The sequence below is a fragment of the Mauremys reevesii genome, linkage group 1 (genome assembly GCF_016161935.1).
Source record: "Mauremys reevesii isolate NIE-2019 linkage group 1, ASM1616193v1, whole genome shotgun sequence".
Classification (NCBI taxonomy): Eukaryota; Metazoa; Chordata; order Testudines; family Geoemydidae; genus Mauremys; species Mauremys reevesii.
In genome coordinates, this window is record NC_052623.1 from 102,413,750 (window position 1) to 102,436,557 (window position 22,808).

The window sequence follows — 22,808 nt, forward strand, 5'->3', positions numbered from 1 at the left end:
TGAGTAGTGGGAGAGTGTAATGAATGTTCTCTCAGACTTGATGAGAGGAATCATGAATCAACCAATCATCGTGGTAAGAATAAACTCAAATATTTTGCTTGCTTAGAAATGCTGCAACAACTGCCAGTTATTTTGTAAATATTCTTGGGGTTGTTTTGGAGCATGAGCTTTCGTGGGTGAATACCCACTTCGTCGGATGCAAGTAGTGGAAATTTCCAGGGGCGGGTATATATATGCAAGCAAGAAGCAAGCTAGAGATAACAAGGTTAGTTCAATCAGGGAGAATGAGGCCCTGTTCTAGCAGTTGAGGTGTGAAAACCAAGGGAGGAGAAACTGGTTTTGTAGTTGGCAAGCCATTCACAGTCTTTGTTTAATCCTGAGCTGATCGTGGCAAATTTGCAGATGAACTGAAGCTCAGCAGTTTCTCTCTGAAGTCTGGTCCTGAAGTTTTTTGCTGCAGGATGGCCACCTTAAGATCTGCTATTGTGTGGCCAGGGAGGTTGAAGTGTTCTGCTACAGGTTTTTGTATATTGTCCATTTATCCTTTTCCGTAGAGACTGTCCAGTTTGGCCGATGTACATAGCAGAGGGGCATTGCTGGCATATGATGGCGTATATTACATTGGTGGACGTGCAGGTGAATGAACTGGTGATGGTGTGGCTGAGCTGGTTAGATCCTGTGATGGTGTCGCTGGTGTAGATATGTGGGCAGAGTTGGCATCGAGGTTTGTTGCATGGATTGGTTCCTGAGCTAGAGTTACTATGGTGCGGTGTGCAGTTACTGGTGAGAACATGCTTCAGGTTGGCAGGTTGTCTGTGGGCGAGGACTGGCCTGCCACCCAAGGCCTGTGAAGGTGTGGGATCATTGTCCAGGATGGGTTGTAGATCCCTGATGATGCGTTGGAGGGGTTTTAGCTGTATGTGATGGCCAGTGGAGTCCTGTTGGTTTCTTTCTTGGGTTTGTCTTGCAGTAGGAGGCTTCTGGGTACACGTCTGGCTCTCTTGATCTGTTTCCTTATTTCTTTGTGCAGGTACTGTAGTTTTGAGAATGCTTGGTGGAGATTTTGTAGGTGTTGGTCTCTGTCTGAGGGGTTAGAGCAGATGCGGTTGTACCTCAGTGCTTGGCTGTAGACAATGGATCGTGTGGTGTGCCCGGGATGGAAGCTGGAGGCACGAAGGTAGGCATAGCGGTCGGTTTTCGGTATAGGGTGGTGGTAATGTGACCATCACTTATTTGCACCGTGGTGTCTAGGAAGTGGACCTCCCGTGTAGATTGATCCAGGCTGAGGTTGATGGTGGGGTGGAAGCTGTATTCACCCACGAAAGCTCATGCTCCAAAATGTCTGTTAGTCTATAAGGTGCCACAGGATTCTTTGCTGCTTTTACAGATCCAGACTAACACGGCTACCCCTCTGATACTTGGGGTTGTTGACATTCCAAATGAATTCTATACTGAAAATGTTGAGATCCCACTATAAAACTCAAGTATTTCCTGTGAGGGCCGGGGGTGAATGGAAATACATATCCTGAAGGTTGAGAGCTGTGAACCAATCTTGTGGATTTAGGGAAGGAATTATTGAGACTACAGTTACTGTGCTGAATTTTAATCTTCAAATGCATGTATGGAGTCTTCTGAGATTCAGAATAGTCCTCCAATCCCTTTTTCTTTTTTTGGAATTAGAAAGAAATGAGGAAAAAAGCCCTTTCTCCTGAACTGGGGAGGAACCTCTTCTATGTCTCTGAAGGACAACAGACAATGAATTTCTTGTAGAATCTTCTTGTGAAAGGAGTCTCTGAAAGAGGATAGGGATGGGTGGGTTGTGGGCAGGAGTAGTCTGCATCTAAACAGAGTAATCAGTCAAGATAATCTCAAGGACCGATTGGGTCTGCTGAAATATTGTTCCAGGTTTGTGCTCTAAAAGGGGTAAGAAAAGAAAACATTATTCATAACAGCTAGTTCGGAGCTCTCGACATGACCATCAAACTTGCTCCCTGTTGGCTGGCAATGGTTATGAAGAAGTAGGCATAGAGAAAACACTGTTTCTTCTTAGCAGGATCAGAAGACTTGTGTTAGGCATACTGAAAGGGTTGAGACAGCTACCTTCAGTGAGACTGTATGCAGTGTTGTTTTTTTCCCATCTGAGAAGGCAGGCTCCCAACAATCTTAAAGTTGTATTAGTCTTTTAGGGTATGTAAGGTGTTTTAAAGCTCAATAGCTCTGACTCCTTCAAGAGTAAATCCTCATAGTGTTCTGAATCTCATGCAGGACACCCAAATATTGTAGCCAAGACACTCACCTCATTGTTACAGCACTCGCCACTAAACACACTGCAGTGCTTGCTACGTGCATTGCAGCTGGTAGTATGGTTCTGGAAACTAACTATCCCTCATTAATCAGAGATTGCAATTATTTTCTGGACTCCTGTGGTACCATATCAAGGAACTCAGAGACCCTATTCCAGCAGAGGTCATCATATTTTGGAAGAAAAGCTCGATAATTTGAGATTCTCATTTGAAGACTGGCTGAGGAATAGCTCTTCCTTCCTAGTAAGTCCAGCTGCTTAAACTTCTTTTCTTTTGATGTAAACATATGGAGCTGCTGTGATTACAAGAGAACCTGGTGCAGGATCCACAGAAAAGTAGTCAAACCCTGATAATGGGACCTGGTATCTCTTCTATTTCTTTTATGATATAGCAGGTATAATGGCTAGTGTTTGCCACAAGAGCTGAGCTGGTTCCAGGAGAGTGTCGTTAATTGGCACGGACGGTCTTTTTGGTAGCAGTGTGTAATAGGTCTAGAAGCTTGTGAGATTTTTCACTCACCACTTCCACCTGGATCTCTAGAGTCTCTACTAGCTCTCAGAGGCTCCTGAGATGTCTTGTAGTCATCTGGTGGGTGATGATGAAGATGGTCAGATAAAGATGATGACAGTACAGCAGGAGTGATGAGACTGTCCTTCCTCAGAAGTGTGGATTTGCTGTTAATGGAGAAACTTAAGGCTGGTGTTATGCATGAGATGTAGACGACTTAGCTGGAGAAGGTGATTGTGTTCTAGAATGTGTAAACAAACTGAGGACAGCATGAAGCCCAATATGGCCATGAATATGGACCAGACGCAAACTGTGTAGGAGACCAAGAAGTTGATACCAGGATGAGTGTGTATCTCTGTGCTCCCTGTGCTTACGATAATGAGCTTGAGCCCTAGTGTCTCTATCAGATGAAAAGCAGGCTGGAGAATGTGATGGGGAACCCTCTCTAATCTCATTTGAGGAAGAAGAGGAAAAAGTAGTCCTCTCACATAGGGTGAGCTGACTTGATAGGAATTCCTCATGTTGGGATACCATTAAAAGCAACTAAATAGAGGCCCTAAAATTGAGACACTCCTCAAAATGCAACACGGGAAAATTTCTAATGAAGTTTTTTGTAATGTTTTACAAACCAAACTGGACTTTGAAGGAAAAAGGCCGTTGAAAACACGTTTTAAGAAAATAAGAAACATTGACAGAAATGGGTCATCATGTTTTCCATAACTTCCCTCCACCCCACAAAATAGATTAAGAGGGTATGTTGATATACACATACTGAATATAACATTAAAATACAAAAAGGAAGAATTGCTAATGGTAAAATTAAAAGCTTTGATAGCTATAGTTTAATGATTTGTAACTAAGGATAGTGAATGAGTTTAGATGAGGTAACATGTAGGCCAAGACCTTGCTGGTGTAAGTGTGATTTTGCCAATTCTTCTTTTACATAGAATTGCTGATCTGCTTAAAGTGATGTTATTTCTGACAGAACAAAGATAAAATGTTATGCTGGAAGTTTTGAGGTCAAAACACAAACAAAAACAAGAAGCAGCCTTTTACTGTGAAAACCCAGGGACAGTGTACAAAACAACATAAAACCTGCACAGACAGCAAAGAAATACACAAGTTGGATAAACTGAAGCTTGCACATGAGTATGGGTTACATAAAAAAACAAATGTGTGATGTGCTAAAAGCTGATTGGAGAAAGGTTAAGTAGGCTGGAGTTTGGGAATATACAGAAGACCTAAGTGAACAAGGCCCAAATTGGAGAAACACTGGACCAGAAACAGAAGGGCTGGGACTGAAGGACCACACCAGAAAATCAGAGGAGGTGATGACCACCACTGCAGGCAGAAGAACTTCCTGCTGTGCTGGAATGCAGTAACTTGGGCTCCTTTACCTATTTCATCTCAACTGCTATTATCATCTAGAATAAATATATATTCAGATCCTATAAGTGACAATAATTTTGTCTGAAATTGTACAATGAAGGCAAAAATTGAGTAAAAATTGGGTGCATTTGTGACACAGTTTCCCCCAACACCAGAATCCCTTACCATACTTGAAGAATCTCCCTATATTGATCCTTTAGTGATAAAAGGATTTTAACTGACTGTGCTAGCAATGGAAATTAAGGGAAATCTGAGACCAGCAAATCCCCCCAGTGCCGTAAATGTTGGTCCCTCTGTGGTTGGCATTGAAGGTTGCAGTTAACAAGTCTTCAGTGCTGAATGATGAGGTACAGAAAATGTTGGTTCCCCAAAAGGGTGGTGCTGAGACTGCCTGTAGTAGGGACAGTGCTGAGATTCTTAAGGCTTGCCTTGTTTGGGGCAAGCTAGGGTGTGAAGAGGCTAGATCAAAACGCACTGTTAATGCACATTAGCAAGGTCTACATGGACAGTTAGTCCACGACTGGCTAGTATGGGGTCGATTCACACACCTGTTTGCTGCAAACTAACTGTTCCTGTTGATAAGCCCTTAGTGATAGTACTGTAGCCTCTGTATGGCTACTTACAGGAAGCTACTCTTTCAACAGTACTGGAGCATGTGTACTGGACAGTTTTAGGGCAACAGAGGTATCATGTTTACACTTAAGCTACCCTTAGTGGTAACTTTCTGAGGAACACCCCTCAAAGCCAACTGGCAAGGGGGTTACAAAAATATCCTGATCCTCCAAAGAATATCAAGTGAGGTCCTTAAATGAAAATTGGGGTCACACTGGTCATTAATATTGCTGTGAAATTTTTACATATATATACACTAGGAGTTATGTATGTATGTATGCTAAAAATATGCTCCTAAAATCTGTATACAGGCAGAGTTGACAAAAAGGTTTCTGCCAGACAAAGGCTGTTTATTCATCCATCTCCCTTGGTCCACATGTAAATTAAACATTGTAAATTAACATAATGGGGAGTCATTTACATACAAAGTTGGAAGGGGATGTGAAGTCAGCAGGAAGGCAGCATACCAGAGAATATACTACAGGAGGTCATCCTGACTCTGAGGTACAAACAATGAACTTTGAGGAATATAAGAGACACGCCTTTATCCTGCACCTAGGAAATAATCCAGCAGTGCAATTACACTCATGAAAATGGGATCTCAACCAGGCTTGTTTGAAATGCTGCAAAGGACTTTTGGGTGAGAAACTTGTTTAGATTGGAGATTAGCCTGTTAAGTTTAGTCTCTAGGAATTGTGTTATGATTTTATTTTATATGTAAACCCTTCTGTTTCTATTATCCTAACTCACTACCTCTTAAATCTTGATCTTTGATAAGAAACATATGATTGTTTCCACTATAAATATATCTCAGTGCTATGGTGTTATATAAGGCAGTGGTCCCCAACCTTTTCGTCTGGCAGGCGCCAGACAAAGGACCGTGGCGGCGGTCGAGCACCTGCCGAAATGCCGCCGAATTTCTGCGGCATTTCGGCAGCGACGCCTCTGGATGACGTCGCTTATCGGCGGCAAGCAGCGTCATCGAGAGGTGTTGCCGCCGAAATGCCGCAGAAATTCCAGCAGCGACGCCTCTCGATGACACCACTTGTCAGTGGCAAGCGGCGTCATGGAGAGGTGTTGCCGCCGAAATGCTGCAGAAATTCGGCGGCATATCAGCGGGTGCTCGACTGCCGGCCAGGAGGCGGGCGCATTTAGGCACCGCGTTGGGGACCCCTGATATAAGGAATTGATCCAGAGTTGAATCAACCAAACTGGTGTGTACAGCAGACCTGGTATTTCTGTGAATGTTCAGTGGATAAGGGGCTGGACATTACAGGGGAATGCTTTGAAGGGGCTCGGGGACTGGGATAACTTCCATGGCAAAGTAGGGGCTAGCATAGCCCAAAGATTGTTTGGCTAAAAAACTAAAGGTGTCAGGGAGCTGACACCCAGTTAACCACAAGCAAGTCTCCCTCTCGCTAGATGTAGAGGGGGTAAAACAGTGAAACTCAGTCCTGGGTGCCCGTCAGAATGAGTCCTGCCAGATGATTTCAGAACAGGAGAATTTGCTGAAGGAATAGAAGAGGCAAGCACCATATTCAGAGAAGCTTCTGGTGAACTTTTGGAGGAAAAAGATTGTTCGAAAGGAGACCAATCTAGAGAACCTGGATCTCAGGTTGGTGTCAGATTTGTATAACAAGGAACAGTTTCGGCCTCTCTTACTCTGAGTTTCTTTTAAAACAAGGAACAAATAGAATATTTGCTAGTAATATGTGCTATGCCTATGCAAACAAATATTTACTGTGGCCATCATTAAATGATACGGCTGAAGAAATTTCTGGTTAGTCATGAAGACTGAAGAGCCAGTACCGGGTAACAGTGAAAAATATATAGAAGTTACCCAAATGAAATCTAACCTACAAAACGCATCCTAAATTAAATCCTACTACAAATACTGACTATATACAAAATTTACAATGGAAAAAAATAGCTAAAGTAAGGACACCACTAATTATTCTCTCTCTCAGACTAGGCTATGGTTAGAAGGAGTGGTGATGGTTGGCCTCGCCAAACAGAGGGCAAACAGAGTTCAGGTATGGGCCAATGGGTATGCTGTTCAAAAGATTCTAATCTCTGGTGCTGGGGGCACATGCGTACCAAGAGAGGAATATATATAGACAATAACTTGTTGAGCTTTTAAATTTCTCTCATCTCTTGTTAATAAATCTCTTCTATTGCACTGGAAATGACTGAAAGATGGAAATCCACCAGCTAAAGAAGGTTCAGGGGTAGGGTAACACATTTGTTATTGTCTACAATACAGACCCAGCTCTCACAGGAATTACATGAGTCAATGCTGCAGGATTGGATCAATTGTTGTCTTACATGAATAGCAATAAACTAGAAGTTTTTGTGCACATGTAAGGGGCAGTTAGACAAGCTATGGGAATCAGATGTGCAAGAACAGTTTATGTATAGTTAACTTGAATAGTTTGTATAGTTTTACTGTACGGAATTCTGTCAAGTCAACACATTGCATGAATCAATGCAGTATTTTGTTAGGTTAGCTGACCAATTTCTTTGGTGCTTGAAACTGTAGGAAATTGAAAAATGACATGTCAAAAATATTCTGCAACTTTTATAATTTGAAATTTAAAAGCAGCATATTTAAAAAGACAATATACAAAATTGTTTTCAATTAAAGCAGCCTTACACAAACTGACTTCAACCTTGTTAAGTCTTACCATTGTCTACAGAAATTCCAAGCACACTTGATATCTTTCTTACACTGAAAACACAGAAAAAGTCACTTCATTATTGCGAGATCTTTCACATCCACACAAACTAAATCATGGACTTTACATTCCTCATAGAAATTCTAAAATTTATATTTTCATCAGATGTCAGAACATGGAGACATGATCAACTAAGTGCATATTATAACGTGGGCTATACTTTTTATAATGTGTCACAAGTGGGTGAAAAGAGAACTTTTAATAAAATCAACCCATATAGTTCAAAAGTAAGATATAAATCCTTTTCAAATGAGCACCACAAAATTTAAGTGTTTGTAATTTAAATCAATCCCAGATTTAAATGATTTAGAATATTTCATAACGAATAAATTGTCAAAGTACCACTTTAAAATATGTAATGCTATAGTTAACCATGTTCCACATTACGTCATCACTTAGTATTGATTGCTCTACCAGAAAGTGGGAACAGACCAGTGAACTAATTCCACTTAACTGTTTGATCTAGAACAATAATAAAGTCCATGAAGTGCTCTGGTGTGGGTCTGGGACCTGCCTCTGGTGTTGTGTTAGTGGATGAGGATGACAACTGTTATGGTGTAATGGAACTTACTGTGGTTAAAAGAGAGAGAGTTATCCAGGCTGCTCAGTTGCTGCAATCTGGCATGCATCATTCCTGTTCTGTTACGGGAAACAGGCAATGTCTGAGATTTTCGATCATGAACTATGGGTCCCAACCCCTCCTGGTTCCTGCAAGATGGGTGAAATGGGATAGAAGCAAAAGTTAGACATGTCAAACTGCAGCAAGACAGGGAGAGTTAGTTAAGCAGCTACAGCACAAAAAGTACTAACGAATGAATGGCAATGCAGCCTATTTGTTGTTTTATGTTAGCTAAAACAAAAATAGGCATTTTTAAAAAGCATCATATCAAATTCGTAATTAGAAAACCTAATGTGAGAAAATAAAAGCACACAAACTGCAGCTCTTGAAATATTTAATTTACCTCAAAGCTTTTAGCAATGTTAATCTTAGATGATGTTTTGACAACAGTCAGAACTGAAAAATGCACTTATTTCTTTTGATTATATAAGTTTTAGGGAAAAGTTAGAAAGAGGTGTAGTGTAAAACAGGAAAGCCCACATGCAATAAGAGCAGGAATTAATTTAGGCACTAACACCTATATCTTACCCAGGCAGGAAGGGAGAAGAGCCATACACTTTGTTAAAACTTGTCAGCAATCAAGTGAAGAAAACAGAAAAGTGATTTGTGTTAGCAATCAGTACAAACTTCCTATTGTGTACCACCACCAGAGCTGATGAGAAATTAAAACCAATGCTGGAATTACACCTCTCCCTGTTCCCTTAACTAAGAGTCCTTTCTCACTTGGTGTTATTCTGTGCAATACATGCATTTACTGTGATGCAACATGCTTTGGTGTGACATCAATTTTACAGATTTAAAGACTATATTTGCTTGTGAAACTGCAATAAACCCACAGACCACCAGAGACTTGTATGATTGTGATAGTGTGGTGTTTGTTAACATGCAGAACAGATCAAGTGATAATTCAATATGACAGAAGTGCAGAACAGTCTTCTCTGCTATGTCAAAATGTTATTTTATAGTTATTTTTAAGACTGGAGATTCTGAAGTATGTTAAAGTACAAAGCAGTATAATCATAGCTAAAGACACAATCTAAATTGAGAAACAGCTATAGATCCATTATCACTGATTTTTTCCATGTGTGTAAAAAAATTTTGGGGGGTGGGGGTGGTAGAAAGAGACATTGACAATCTTCATTTAAGTCCTCAGAATAGCATTCATGTAATAGGATGGATGAGTATTTCATATTTAAATTAGGATGAAAGTTTATTATTTTCTTTTTATAACAGACAAATTCCTATATCAAGTTTGAAAAAGTTCAGTTTAAAGTCATTGTGATTTGTGGTATATTATGACTGAATTCTTTGGTATTTCAATTTCCAATGTTAACTGATAATGTAGTAGTCTGCATTTAGCTACTGACATTGGGAAATATAGATGCCAACAATGTTGGTATAATCCTGACACCACTAAAGTTAATGGCAAAATTCCCATTGAGTTAAATATGGCCACGATTTCACCTCACAAGTTTAATGATATCACAGTAGCTCCAACACCATGGTAGTGGAGGCAGTGTGAAATCCTGAACAGACTAGGTTAACTAACTTACTTATTTAATATAAGAACAAGTACTCTATACTTTGTATGAGATTTATGTAAATGTGGAAGAAATACTGATGTATACTGTACAGTTTATGGGCCAAATTCAGACCTCAGATACATGCATTCAACTCCTATTGACGTCCCACTGATTAACAGGCTTCATTGTGAGTGTCACACATGCCTCTGCTGCCAGAACTTAGGTCTATGAACTGAAAACTCTAAATCTAGAAAACAGTTAGAAAAAAAATTGCAAAATTGCAGCTTACGAGACACATTACAAAGATCAATGTGATTACAGATCTATGCCATATCTCATTTCAATCTATACTCAGTCTTTGAAATGTACAATATTATAATTTAAATTAGTAAAAATACTTAGTAGTAGTGCTTCCAAGAGGATTCAACCAAGACAGTTTCAATGCTTGTCATTATTCAAAATGTGTAATCACAAACCAATATTTGCTACCATATAAGCATTATTTTAAGAAATAAACCTATTCTTCAAAAAATATATCCCCCTCAAAAGTAAATACCAATTACATTAATTTCTTATAAGCATATTTTTGTATATATATTTCTAATATTCTTTTACAGCAACAATATTTTCAGGTAGCACCCAAAAAGGTGTTGTGCATCCAATTACTCACCTTCAAATTGGTAGGCATCACTGCATAATAATTCCTCCATTCTTGTACAATAACTTTTTAACAAACAAGAACTCAATGGATATTGTACATACTACTATTTTAATTCTCTCATAGCATAACACCATAAATTTAAATTCTACACAGTACCTGGCTATGTATCGTTTTCCCATGTACTGGAACTGATGCAAGCACACTCTGCAGAGAACATATTTGGAATCATTGTAACAACATTAAAAAACTGTTTAAATAAAAGTTTACTGCAACTATTTATCTATTATGTCTGCTTGTCAGTCCCTCTAAGCTCTTTCTTCACAGGTATTTCAGGAAAAACATCTATTTTAATTGTTCCCACCCTTAAAGTAGAGCCCTGCAACCTAACCTGAACCTGATGGGGCCCAACTACTGGTGTTGGGATCAGGTCAGGTCAGAAAACAACCTGGACCTCCTGGGCTCAGGTCAGGTTGCCTTTGTTAACTTCTCCTGACTGTTAGCCACCTCATTGCACTGAGTGTGCCATGAAGTGTGTGCGCCGAGGAGTTGCAATTTCTTGCACTCTGCAGTACACACAGAGCAGCAGGGGGTGGCAGAGGCAAGAGTGGGGTATGGAGCATGCCCAGATCTTTTCACCTGGAATCAAAGCAAAGAGCTCAATATCTTGGCTGGTGCAAGTTAGAATTTCGAAAAATGACAAGTGGGAAGCGTCAAGATTTGAAAACAAAAACCAAATTAGAAAATTATATTCATTGCTGCTTCTAAAACGTGGTATCCTAAATAGACTTTATTATTTAGTATTTATATGGTAGTAGTGTCTAGTTGTACCTATCATAAGCAGGGCCCCATTGTATGAGGTGATGTGTATACGTAAGCAAAATTATAGTCCCTTCCCCAATGAGCTTACAGTCTAAGGCAGGGGTGGGCAAACTGCGGCCCGGGGGCCGCATCCGGCCCTTCAGACATTTTAATCTGGCCCTCGAGTTTTTGCCAGGGAGCGGGGTCTGGAACGGGGTCCGGGGCTTGCCCTGCTCCGTGCATGCTGTGGCTTCATGCAGCTCCTGGAAGCAGCAGCATGTTCTCCCTCTGGCTCCTATGTATAAGGGCAGCCAGGGGCTCTGCACACTGCCCCTGCCTCAAGTGCCGCCCCTGCAGCTCCCATTGGCCGGGCTGCACCTCCACGTAAGAGCCAGAGGAGGGACATGCTGCTGCTTCCGGGAGCTGCTTGAGGTAAGTGCCCCACCCTCCACCCCCCCCTACCCCCCTGCCCCCTCCCTCCCCCCCTCTCCCCCCCCCCCCCCCCCTCCCCCCCCCCCCCCTGCGCCCCCCCAACCCCCCCCACCCCCCCCCCACCCCCCCCCCCACCCCCCCTACACCCCCCCAAACCCCCCCACACCCCCGCCCCACCCCCCCCCCCCCCCATACCCACCAATGGCCCTTTGGGCCCCCTTTTCCACACCCATTTGTGCCACCCTGGTCCTTTACCACACCTAAGTCTACACACTACTGGTGGTGAACTACACATAGGCACAGCTAACAGCTGTGGTGAAATGTGGTGATGGAGTGTCTGGTCTGAGGAGGAGGACAGGAGGGCTTTTCAGAAGGACACAGCTTTTTTTATGGAGCTGAGGTAATTTTTATACATTTTTCATTTACATTGACACATCGACGCTAACAGAAAGCAACAGAGACAAATGAAAAAAAAAAAAAAAAACAAAGGACACAGGAAAAAAGGAAAAATTATAAAATTTAAAAATTTTTATTAATTTTATAATAACTAAATAAAAAATAAAAAATGTCAATAATCCTCATATCATCCATCATCTCTATCTGCTTGCTTTATTTTTTTTTAAAGATGCTGTGGCAGTGAAAAAAGAAGTGATATTGTATCTTGATTTTGAGCTGGTATTATCATATGATTACATATCTTAAAAGGCTTGGATTTATCTTTTTTTGCATTGATATTAGATTTATTATATAGACATTATATTCTTTCTTGAAGATTACTTTTTTTTTTTTGTTTTCATACAATGAGATGAGAACAAACTATGATTATGCTGTGTAAAGATTATTAGATAAATATAGAAAAAAAAAAAAAAAAAAAAAAATTGTGCAAAAAAAAACTTTTAAAAAATTTTTTCAAACCTCACAAAAGTGTTTATTTTTTTTTTTTTTTATTTGTTGTTTTTCACACCCCAGTTATAGTTATTAGTATATTTTTATTATTTATATATTTATTCATCTACATACACTCTCTCTATCAACACTTCTTTTTCTCATTTAAAAAAAAAAGAAAAAAAAAAAAAAATAAAAAAAAAAAAAAAAAAAAAAAAAAAATATAATTCCCATAATAATTAAAAATCAAATGCCTGTTCAGGCTGTCTGCCAATGAGTTCTGGATTTCTGTTCCTGGAAAAGTTAAAAATTGAGTAGAAGTACAGTGATAAAGATGATGAATGTATGATGTGATGAAAGAAGAAGGCAATGAAGCTTCTCTGCCTGGAGTTCCAGTGGATGGATTCCTTCAGTTTGATGATGTGGGCTCTGTGTGGTTGGTGTGTGACTGTGGTGGTGGACTGTCAGAGATCAGGTCCACATCCACAATGACTGGATTGGATTGGGTGTGGAGGGAAAGGGAGAACACTAACAGAGAAGTTTAACACTTCTACTCATGTTAGATGGGGATCTAATGTGTGCATGCATTATATGTTATATGTACTGTGTACTGTTTGTGTATATTATATGCCAACATAAGCACAGCTGACATTGATGAAATCATCATGTGAGAAGAGAGAGAAGAAGAGACACTGACATTCAAACATTCACATAACCTGGTCTATCAGGTTGCTGAGGTTGGTTGGGAGATAAGCCCTGACTGAATCTATGAATTCTATATTCCTCCAGACAGACAGACACACATTTTCACACAGACTCCTAGGGATAGGGGGATGAGGAATATAGGATGAGGTGATGTTGAGCTTCTTATGTCTTGAAGGCAATAAGCCAATCGTCTAGATAAGGGAAGATAAGAAGAAACTCTGCTGCTACTGCTACTTACTAGAAACTAGAAAGGATAACCAACATGAACATGTAACATGACAAATGAAATGGGAGAAGAAAATTGTGGCACCACACTATAAACCTGAAACTGAGGATGATTTGAGGGAATGATGAATGTCCATGTGTCATGCAAGTTTAATATCATAATATAATATAATAAGCACATGCCCTTAGGATTATATTATTGATATTGATGATAATATGGAAATATGGAATAATGTAAAGACATTGAGTTTGATTTTGACCGAGATTGAGAATGAGTTACTACCCTCTCTTTTTGGGGCAACTAAATAAATAAATCAAAACCCCTTTTCCTCTTGTTGAAAGAGAAAGCCACTCTCACTCTTTCACTAGGAGAGGGATCTACCCCTGATGGAGGATCCTAACAAGAAAGATCTATGAAAAAGGAGTGGGAAGGGGTTTTTGGAGGAGATGGGAGATAAACTCTTATGTAGCTGGACTGGATGATATCCAAAAACTATGTGTCAATTACTAAAGTAGTTCTCAACCTTTTCTCATCTGCAGACCCTTTTGGAAATCTTGAATGGAGGTGTGGACCCCTATGGAAATCTATTGTCTGTATGTATAGTTGAATTCTGTTTAGTCAGTTTTCATCTAAGTCTTTTGCAGACCCCCTTCAACATAGTCCACAGTCCCAGGGGGGGTCCACTGACCCCCAAGAACACTACTACTGTACTCTCTCAGTTGTGTGGAGCAAGAGGTGATGGACCCCCCAAAATATATGTGGGCGTTGGTTGGGGAGGCATCACTAGTGGTTCACAAATCCTGATCACCCCATCAAAATTAGCTTTTAGCCAGTGGGTGAAGTTGAGATGTTGTTGATGCTGGAGGTGCACGGTATCATGATTTCTGTACCCTCTGTATCTTATGAGGTGGTTCATACCACTGTTGATGGCAGAACTGCTGAATCATAGAATTAGTTTGCAGGGATGTTTGTGGCATTTCCTCTTTGGGAAAGGTACATATAGTCCCAAGGAATGGAGGGCTGCCCTGGAGTCCTTTTAAAAGTGCAAGGGCTCATCAGTCTTTTAGTAATCTTCCTCTTCTGCGGGGTCAGAAAGAAGTTCTAGATGCTCCCTTGGAGGGAGGCATGGAGAGATTCTCTAGTGGATCACACTGAACCTGTGTATTGTGCGTATGGGTCCCAGCATGGCAAGTAAGGGCAATCAAAGGAGGATTGTGGAAGTTCCCAACGCATGGTGTACCATGGTCCTGAGGAAGGTGTCTTAGTGGAGGTTGGTTCCAGGAGGCTCTCGAGCTGCTATCTGGACTGTTACCCTTGAAGGAGATGATGACAGTTCCTCTAGTGATTTTGATTCTCCCAATGATGAAAAAGCTGGACCTGGTTCCATTGGTGGTACCGACAGTCCCACTGGAGGAAAGCAGCAGCTAGTAGATGGGATGGGGAGGATAGACTTCTCCCATAGCTTATATACATTGGTGGAATCATGATCTCCACGGTGAAGGAAGGTCCCGATAGCAGAGAAGATTGAGGAACAGAGAGATCAAAAATGTCCTCTGCTCTTCCTGGAGTATGTGGGATACAGTCTGCCTTTACCATTTAAGCCAATGCAGGGAGGCTCTCTTCTGATGACATACGAGGTAGTGGTGGTACTCTTTGCGGTTGAGGATCCCAAAGGGTACTCTTTATCAGTACTGATGGCTTCTGTTTTTTTGGCTTAGGTAATATTGCTAGCGCTGGTGACGCCACTGTGGGGCTGGTACTGACAGAACCCATCTCTAAAGATCCTTTTATTCATGGCTCTTAGGCTTAGTATGTTCTGAGTCCATGGGGGCTGGGAGCAAAGACTTAGTCAACCTGGGCAAGGTCCGATCTGTCCTCTTTGGAGTAGACTTAAATGGGGATCTGCTCTTATGTGTGGGAGAGTTCCCGGCCTTTCCGAAGAGACCCTGACAGAGTGTGTGTGAATGTGGATGTCCTCACTCCTAAGTCACACCTTGTAATAGGAGGGGTGCTCCTGACTGATTCATGATGCTATATGCGCAGGGGTCCCCTGGGTTGGGGGTCTGACTGGGCCTTCAATAGCCTTCTCCATGATGTGCTTTTTAAGCCAGAATTTCCATGCCTGACAGGTGAGGCTAGGAAGAAGCAACAAATACTGCACCTGGCAGAGATGTGCACTTCCGGGAAGCAGTCTAGGGAGAGCTGGTGGTTGTCACTCATTGAGAAGGAGCGTGGACAGGAGAGACTGTTTTCAAAGCTTAGCGTTCTGGGCACAGTCCCATACCTGTATTGGGGTATGGGACAGTGAGGGATCTCTGGGATGAGGAATCGAACATACTTCACTGTAAACTATTAAAAACTATTTGCAAAGCTATTCTAAACCAAAAACCTTTTAAATATTTGCAGGTTGAAGACTGCACAGGAGGTACCGATTCAAGCCATGCGATGGTAAGAATGAACTGGAGAGGTGGTTGGTTCACCCCACACCTTATACTCTCAGTTTAAAACATGAGGAGAACAGGAATGGACCTATGGACACTGCTTGCCAGAATTCTCTGACTCTGGGCACAAAGTGCATGCGTATCCACAACAGAATACACATAGGTACCAGCACTTGAAGTAGTATATATTTAATTGAAGATGAAGATTCATGCACAGAGCACATTTTGTAACACACATTTTGATCAGTGCATTTATAACAAAACATCTGGTTATCACTATGTCAATGGCCCTGTTCAGGCTATGGAAGTGACAAAGAACAATCCAGATTGGAGCACGGCAGGAAGGCCTTTTAGAAAGGCTATTGCACTGTTCCCCTCAAAATTGCTGTTCTCAAACTTGACTTCTCTCCACCACAGCATTCAGACCAGCTCCAGGAAGTGAGTGGAAGTAAAGATGGACACTGTTGCTTTCCTGTTCAGGAGTGGCTATCTGATTTCTTCTCTTTCCCTTCTTGTGAGGTGGAAGAGGAAAGGGCAAAACTGGGAAGCCATCCTATCTTCATTCAGAAATAAAGTACCTCTAAGTACCTTTCCCAGACTTGAAGAGCTCTGTGTAGCTCAAAAGCTTGTCTCTCTCACCAACAGAAGCTGGTCCAATAAAAGATGTTACCTCACCCACCTTCTTTCTCTACTCTCCTGGGACCAACATGGCTACAACACTACTGCATTCAGAAAAAAAAGTCAGTAACAGGCATCTTCATGTATTCTGATTTGTAACTGCATCTTTACTTTTAATGGTTCTGGCTCCATCTGAGACACAGAAGAGGTGGTGACTCTAAAGGGAGTATTAGCAGCATTTTAAGTGCCCCAGCCTATTTAAGGACTTCACTAAATGCCAAAGGTGGTAAGTCTCCGCCCTAACTCCCCCAAATTAGTGTGGAACTAGCAATATTCTATAATGTTGCATGTAAAATTAAGTATGGGGCTTCTAAATTTTGATTGATGGTGTCATTCTTTGAATTAATATGAAACATCTAAATCTACACTGAGTTCAACAAGCAAATTCAAATATACAATTTTTATGAAAAGCTAAATAAACTCACTCTGTGATTGTGAAAAAATCCATAAGTTCAGATGTTGAAGCCTTGTTCCAATATGTAAACAAAGCATCTAGAAAACAAATAATTTAAAAAATAAACAAATAAAAGGCAGTTAACAACAATATTAATAACATTTTGTGCCATTGGTTCACAACTCTGAGGTTATGATAATTCATGCAATCCAGAAAAGGGTTTTCTGGGAGCAGACAATTGTCACAATTTTCTATAAAATTTAAAATTTCCTTTGAACCTAATCTTGTAATTTCAAAGATAGCCTTTTGAATGAATATTGCTGCAGTAAATGCGTACTGAATATATATTATAGTATTGAATTAATTTGTAGAGCAGTATTTATTATATATGTGTAAAATAAAGTATGCAGACAATTTTATTGTGCAATTGTAAGAAAAATAGAAGATCTTTAAATTATTGAAAAAACCATGCATTTGCAGGTTTCACACAAAGTGTTTTACACAATGTATTTTACTTATATATTTTGAAATGTAAATATATAATTCAGTCAGAGTTTAAGGCCAGAGGGAATCACTAAAAGGATATTTTTGTTGTGTTTTATTTTTTGCAATTACTGCATATAAAATCATATTCAAATAATTATATGAAGCACTGCATGCAAAGCATGTAATAAATATTAAACATATCATTAACATTTCTATTCTCATTCCTGACATTGTATAGTCTCGCTTATTGCAATGTATAAAGATAACAAGGAGTCCGGTAGCACCTTACAGACTAACAGATTTAATCTTTAAGGTGCCACCGGACTCCTTGTTGTTTTTGTGGATACAGACTAACATGGGCTACCCCCTGATCCTATACAACAGGGGCCGGCAACCTTGCAGAAGTGGTGTGCTGAGTCTTCATTTATTCACTCTAATTTAAGGTTTTGCATGCCAGTAATACATTTTAACGTTTTTAGAAGGTCTCTTTCTAGAAGTCTGTTGTTGTAACTATAAAACTATTGTTGTATGTAAAGTAAATAAGGTTTTAAAAATGTTTAAGAAGCTTCATATAAAATTAAATTAAAACGCAGAGCCCCCTGGACCAGTGTGAGTGCCACTGAAAATCAGCTTGCGTGTCACAGGTTGCCTACCCCTGCTATACAATGCATGAAAACTTTCAAATCACAGTGTACACATTTTTACCATTACATAAATAAAATTTGAAATTAATTATCAAAATATGTGCTGAAAGTAATTACCTATTTTTGCTATATTTGGCAGAGAGAACTGATAAGAATTAAATTTGCATGCTGCAGTTCTCAGTCCTTTTGACTTAATCAAACAAAAAAAATCTGAGATGTATGGTCATAGAGGAAACCACGTGGGAAGTTTGGGAGCTGAGGGCAGAAAAATGTTCTGCATCCTCCTTTTATGCCTCTCAGATTTTAAAGACAGCACACATTTGTATTATAAACTAAACTGCAGCCAACTGTTATGCATTTCTTAATTTTGAGTCACCATTTTAAAACTCTGAATTAATGTTAGTTTTACATAATCTTTGAAAGTTACACTGTTACTCTGATTTCTGATAACCGTACTGGCCATCTCATTAACATTTTACATAATAAATATATTTAAAGTTTCTATCGTTCCAAAATACTTTCATGTAGAACTAAACAAAATTGTTTGGACAAATAATTTATTTGCCCAAAAAATGCTGTTTTGGGTTCACCAAGGCTATTTGCAAATTTAGGGTAAATAGTTCCAACTAAAATTTAACCTTCCCCCTTCAAAAAAGGCTCAATTTTGTTTTAAAATTTAACTAGATTTATTTAAAACAAACAAAAGGGTAAAAAAATACCCAAAAAGAAAAAGAAAAACATTTCACCTGAAACAATTTTTTTTCTTCAGATTTTTTAGTTTGGCCACTGACTTGAAAAATCAGCTATTCACTCAGCTCTACTAATATAGCCCCATCACAGAAATATCTGATTGCCTCAAAATCTTTAATGGATTTACCCACAGAATACTCCTGTGAAGTAGGGAAGTACTATTATTCCCATTTTACATATGGCAACTGAGGCATAAAAAAAACTAAGTGACTTGCCCAAGGTCACACAGGAAATCTATGGCACAGCAGGGAACTGAACTCAGGACTCAAATCCTAAGTTAGAGCTCTAAATACTGGACCATTCTTCCTCTCCAATACCCAATAAAAAGTCATACATCAACCTCTGCAATGACAAATATTTGTTAACTGAGACCTTCAAACCAACCATATACTATTGAAGGGAATAATTAATATTTATGAACTACAAGTTTTCAAGTGGGACTTAATTTTATCACTCAAGTACAAGAAGAAGAAATGTAAAACCATCAACTCACACATGAAAGGCTTAACAGGATATCACAGCCATTACTGAAAATAGTTTGAAAGATTGTAGATCTATAAATCAAACCCTCCATCTCATAAATTTACAAAATTAAGAATTGTTGTTTACCTACCATCAGACATGCTTTTTAAAATATGAAGGAAACACATGAGCAGACTTTTGATTTCTGTTTGGTCGAATTTGCCACTTCGAACTACAGAACTTCCTAAAGTGCCACAGTGCTGGTTCTGAGAATAAATAGGAGTAAATTTGGGTGAAACATTTTCTTAAACTGTTAAAAACTTAATTTTGAATTGCTTTGTAACTCCTATGAAAAGAAGGGGATCTCACAATGGAGACAAGATCAAAATTTATATAGAGGTATATTTTAGTAACCCATCTAACTGTGCATACAAACTATGCCAAATTAAGTGTCTTTACCTTCAATGTTTTATTTTCTTTTTTGCATGCATTTCCTCCCTTCAGGGAAGAAAGGCTACTTACCAGTACCTGCAATTTATGATTATACATTGGTATCTACACTTGTGGGAAGTACATGTGCCATTGGTGCCAAGTTAAAATAATCTAGAAAAGAGCTGTGTGATTTTTAAGACACCTATGCAGGCTCCTTTGTGGATCCTACATTTGGAGCGAGGTCACAAGGAGCTGTGGCCCTGACTCACTGATTTTTTCCCCATAAAGTCATACATGAGAACTCCAAAGAAAGGGTCGTGTGCAGGAAGTGTGTAATACCAGCATTCTTGGAGAGCCAGTTACCGGTAAGTAACCTTCCTTTCTCCAGCAACTGCTTGTATAGTCTCCTTAGCTCTGGAAAATTAGCTAACAATAACAACCCTTGAAGGAAGTGTGTCTAAAAAGAACTAAACCAGCACTGATCTTCCAAACGGTGCATCAAGTTTAGTTACCAAATTAAAAGAATAGTATTGTGTATTCACATGAACAGCATTCCTAGTAGCAGCTTTACATTTCTGTGGAAGAAGCTTTTCTTAGACATTCTCTAGAACCAGGTGGAAAGCATTATAAAACTCTTAGTTATAACAGTTTTGCATATTCCATTTTACCCTCTAAGGCAATCTGACTAGAGATGGTCTTCCTTCCTACATTTATCCCTATATGGCATAAAAAGATAATCTGAGGGCTTGTCTACACTTACAGCGCTGCAGCTGACCAGCTGCACCAGTGCCACTGTAGTGCTTAGTGAAGACGGTACCTACACTGATGGCAGAGCTTGTCCTGTCAGCATAAGTACTCCACCTCCCTGTGAGGTGGTACCACCTATGTTGCTGGGAGAAACTATCCCATCAACATAGCTCTGTCTGGAGTGGGGGTTAGGTCTGTATAATTACGTCACTCAGGGATGGGCATTTTCCAGACCCCTGAACAACATAGATATACTTACGTAAATTTGTAGTGTAGACCAGGGTTAAGAAGTTTAAAGTAAACTCAGTCCTTTCTAAATCAGGTGGTCAACAAAAAAGGGACAGGAAGGGGGAAAGCTCTGATACCAGGGCTCCTGAGTGATAAATAAAACTTACTATTTAGAAGACACAGAAGAGAATGTATTAAACCACGACTGAACAATCAGCACTGCTTATCTGGGTTTCAATTTAAGGTGCTGGTTTTGATCTTTCACGGGTCACAGATTTGAAAAGGAAGATAATTTCAAGAAGGCAGGATGCATACTAGACAAAATTTTCAGCATCAAGGCATCCCCTGTAGTATCTTCTATAGCTCCAAGCCCTTTCTATTTCAGATGCCTTTAGATCAATGGCACCTATCTGACTGGAAGAGAAATATGCTGTCCATGAATGCCTAGATTCATTACATTTATTTTTCTTTGTGAATAGTCAGGTCCTCCAAAATGTTATGATAAATCTGTTTTAAATCTTCAGACTTCTATAAACAGGTTGGATCTTAAATCATCTCACATTGAAGATCTCAGATTATATTCCCAATGTTGAGGTAGTTGTCCATGACAAGTAATTAGCTGGATAAGAGCTGACATGGGAGCAGCCTCAGATAGTCAGAGCACTTGTCCCATGAAGGGAGCCTTCAGAGAGCTCTGTTGCTAGCTGAAGACTTTGTATAAATGTCTCTTAGATGGAGTGCCTTTGAGTGCTCCTCAACACAGGCAGCAGAAATGGAGACCCATGACAGACACTGTTTCAGCATGTGAATCATGTGAACCCTAAACACTTGGGAATCTGCCATCAGAGAATCCAAAACAGAGCTGTGAAAGCAATATTACTGTGCTGGATACGTATCTGAGACCAAATTAAATATCCAACAGGCAAGGAGTAAAGTAAAATAACTGATGTGGAACTGAATATGGAACTAGATATAATGCTAACTACGGGAAAAACAAAGATTCTGACATCACTGCTGAAGCAGTAGAAAAGGAACTGGGATGACGCTGAGGCCATGGTGCCGTGTAACCGTAATCTGAATCCAGGAAGCATGCATATAACATTAGCAGTCACTAGCAAGCTTGGATTCGATGCTGCAGGAACATACATTTCCTGCAAGCATGGATCTTTAAAGGCAATTTTCAATGGAGAATAAAAAATTGCTCTGGCTTTTTATTAATGAAATCCTTATACAAGTGGTGAAAAATTCAAAGACACTTACAGTGTACAAATGATCTACTGAAAAGAAAGTTAGAAAATTAGTGGATAATTGATAGGACTAAATATTATTCTGGGGAAACATTAACAGCAGCCACATCAAGCAAAACACCTAAATAACCAAAACTGGTAGACTAGGTGGAGATTTTCAAAGGAGCTTAAGAGTCAGGCACCCAAATCCCATTTAAATTCAATGTTCGCCACTTAACTCCCCTAAATTCCTTTGAAAATTCCAGCCCAAAGATCAACTAATTAGCAGAACACTGCAAATTAAGACATTAACAAAACATTAACTAAATGTTGGGTGACAGTTTTGCCATTTAGCAGCAGAATACACCTACAGAACATGTTTTCAGTTAAAAAAATTTCTTACTTAGATAGTCCATATTTTATATCTATCTTCCCCAATCATATATCTTGGAAAAAAGGAAACCGAAATAATGTTTAGTCTACTTAAAATAGGCACACCATAGGCTAAGGTCCCAAACCTACCAACACTTCTACCCATGCTTAAATTTAAGCATGTGAGTAGCTCCATTGACTTCAATGGGTCTACTTGTGTGTTCAAAGTGAAGGACATGCATATGCATTTGCAGGATTGGGACCTACATGCTATTTTAATGAAACTTTTTAGTTGTTTTGGTATTTGATCCATCATATTTACAGCAGGTATAAAATGCTGCAAAGCTGTGGCAAAACTCTACTGACCACACTCTTCACCCAGAGTCTTAACTAGATCAAGTACAAAAACCAAAATACTTCTTGTAACTGAAGAGAGTGTGCAACATGCAACATTTTCTCTGGTAAAGCTGGAACTGTCAGAAGTGAAAAGTCCACCGTAACACGACTGTTCTTTGCTAAGTGGGAATTTTCTTCTTCCTCTTCACTAAAGCGC

General features: G+C 39.7%; 1 protein-coding gene across 14 annotated transcripts in view; it reads right to left on the reverse strand.

Annotated features, from left to right (window-relative positions):
- DOCK9 (dedicator of cytokinesis 9) overlaps nucleotides 1-22,808 on the reverse strand; it is a 312,141-nt gene that overhangs the window by 72,750 nt on the left and 216,583 nt on the right. For 9 of the 14 annotated variants that reach the window (XM_039482322.1, XM_039482303.1, XM_039482383.1 and 6 more), the window contains exons 35-38: nucleotides 19,402-19,516; nucleotides 16,940-17,006; nucleotides 10,506-10,553; nucleotides 8,118-8,254 (exon numbers count right to left, since the gene is read on the reverse strand). In XM_039482322.1, the coding sequence (XP_039338256.1) occupies nucleotides 8,118-8,254; nucleotides 10,506-10,553; nucleotides 16,940-17,006; nucleotides 19,402-19,516 (367 nt within the window). Of the gene's footprint in view, nucleotides 1-7,495; nucleotides 7,540-8,117; nucleotides 8,255-10,505; nucleotides 10,554-16,939; nucleotides 17,007-19,401; nucleotides 19,517-22,808 lie in introns of all 14 variants that reach the window. The other 5 variants (XM_039482341.1, XM_039482347.1, XM_039482368.1 and 2 more) reach the window with 2 other exon arrangements.